Genomic DNA, 1,647 nt, shown 5'->3' with positions numbered 1-1,647 from the left:
GGTGCTGCATCACCTTGGTTGAGAATCCTTGGTCTAACCAAATGCCCCTTCTTCCCTATTCAGAAGCAGAGACTGCAGTTTCATCTTTCAGCTTGTTGCTTTTTTGCTGCATTGTGCAAACAGGATTCTTACATACATGCAGTGTTCTTGGAGGGACAGGCATATTTTGTACCATAAAAATTCAGCTCCAAATTAGAAGAAATTAGGAACATTGCACAGTCCATTCACCTTCACTAATAGAGTTCTTGGGAAACACACATGTAGATTAAACCATGACAATGGCCCCTGGCTGATTGCTTTGAGTACTCTCCAATGCCCTCACAATGGTATTGACTTGCTTTTTATACTGTGCACAAAAGCCACCCTAACCTCTTCTCATTCCTTCTCAGCCTCTTCCCCCCCTTGCCAGTGTCTACTAGGTCTTTTCTGCTTTCCCCCAATAAACAGTAAATAGAGGATAACATCAACCTGGACCTATTAGGGTGAGCTGGGCAGTTCTAAAAGGAATTAACTTTGGTAAACGAGACCATAAGCCCCTTAGCAGCGTGTGGGAAGAGCTTAGGAAAACACAACCAATCTTTGAGAAACTTTACTGATCACTTTAATATTGGGGAAGTTATCAGAAAATTTGCACATGCGGGAAAAGATAAATACTAAGGAAAATTAACAAAGTATGTGACTTGTTTTCTTGATTAGGAGACTGTAAACAGGAACAAATTCTGTTAAGACATTTCTAAAACTGGGGTAGGAAATGAACTTCTACAGACTATGTGAGGAGAAGAAATGGGAAAGGAGAAAATGTAACTGTAGGAAAAGGAAGGAAAAAGTTAAAAATGAATGACAGCTCTAAAACAGCCCCTGCCTTTTTGCAGCCCTTTCTGTGCAAGTGTAGGGACAAAGTGTTCCTTTTGCTTATCCATAAGGTAAAACGGTACATATCCGTATAACAAACTTAAAGGTGTATCTGACCCCAAACCTTTGCTTCAGGCACTATCCTGCCTCTTCTCAGTAAAGGTCACACCTTGGCCACATAGCTGACATCCATGACTGGTAACTGTTGTTTTCGCTTCAGTCCCAGGAAGCAAAGTCCTGCAAGTTGGTCACTTGGCCAGGCGTGGCCCTGACCTACGTGGGCTTCTTAGTTCACACTGATCATCTGCTAGGCAGGTAAAATCTTTCCTCTGCTGGGAGTTGGGATGCCTCTCATTCCTACTTCTCTGCCTGGTGGGAGGCAGGTTCCAGCCAGGGCGTGCAGAGAGGGGCAGATCCTGCCGAAGGTCCAGCATCCCAGCTCTCCCCTGCTTCTTAAAGAAGCCAGTAAGGATGAAAGCAACGGGACTGTCCTCTCTCAAGCTGTCTTCAGAGGAAGTCTTTCGGCTGCTCTAGGGAAAGGTGAAAGGCTGCCGAAGAGGAACAAAGCAGTTACATTCACCGTGGTGGCAAATGAGGTGTCTTCAGAGGTGGCGTGGTGGCTCTCCCGGGTGCTTCCTCCTGGCTTGCGGCTGTCTCTTACAGGAGCGTGTGTCATCTTCTGGCTTTGGGGCTAGCCCCAGGCCCGGCCTGGGAGGTCTGTCGGCACCTGCAGGTCCTTGAGCAACCCCTGCCTCTCCGGGGCCGGGCAAGGCGCAAGGTGCCGGGGCCGGCCGC

General features: G+C 47.5%; 1 protein-coding gene across 1 annotated transcript in view; it reads left to right on the top strand.

Moving 5' to 3' along the window:
- The first annotated feature begins 1,043 nt into the window (after positions 1 to 1,043).
- The window catches only part of LOC106721919 (retinal homeobox protein Rx-B-like), a 1,609-nt gene continuing 1,005 nt past the window's right edge, over positions 1,044 to 1,647 (top strand). Inside the window, exon 1 of the mRNA XM_014517714.1 lies at positions 1,044 to 1,050. Within this exon, the coding sequence (XP_014373200.1) occupies positions 1,044 to 1,050 (7 nt within the window). The remainder of the gene's footprint in view (positions 1,051 to 1,647) is intronic.

The sequence above is a fragment of the Alligator sinensis genome, unplaced genomic scaffold (assembly GCF_000455745.1).
Source record: "Alligator sinensis unplaced genomic scaffold, ASM45574v1 scaffold347_1, whole genome shotgun sequence".
Lineage (NCBI taxonomy): Eukaryota > Metazoa > Chordata > Crocodylia > Alligatoridae > Alligator > Alligator sinensis.
This window is presented reverse-complemented; position numbering and strand designations above follow the sequence as displayed.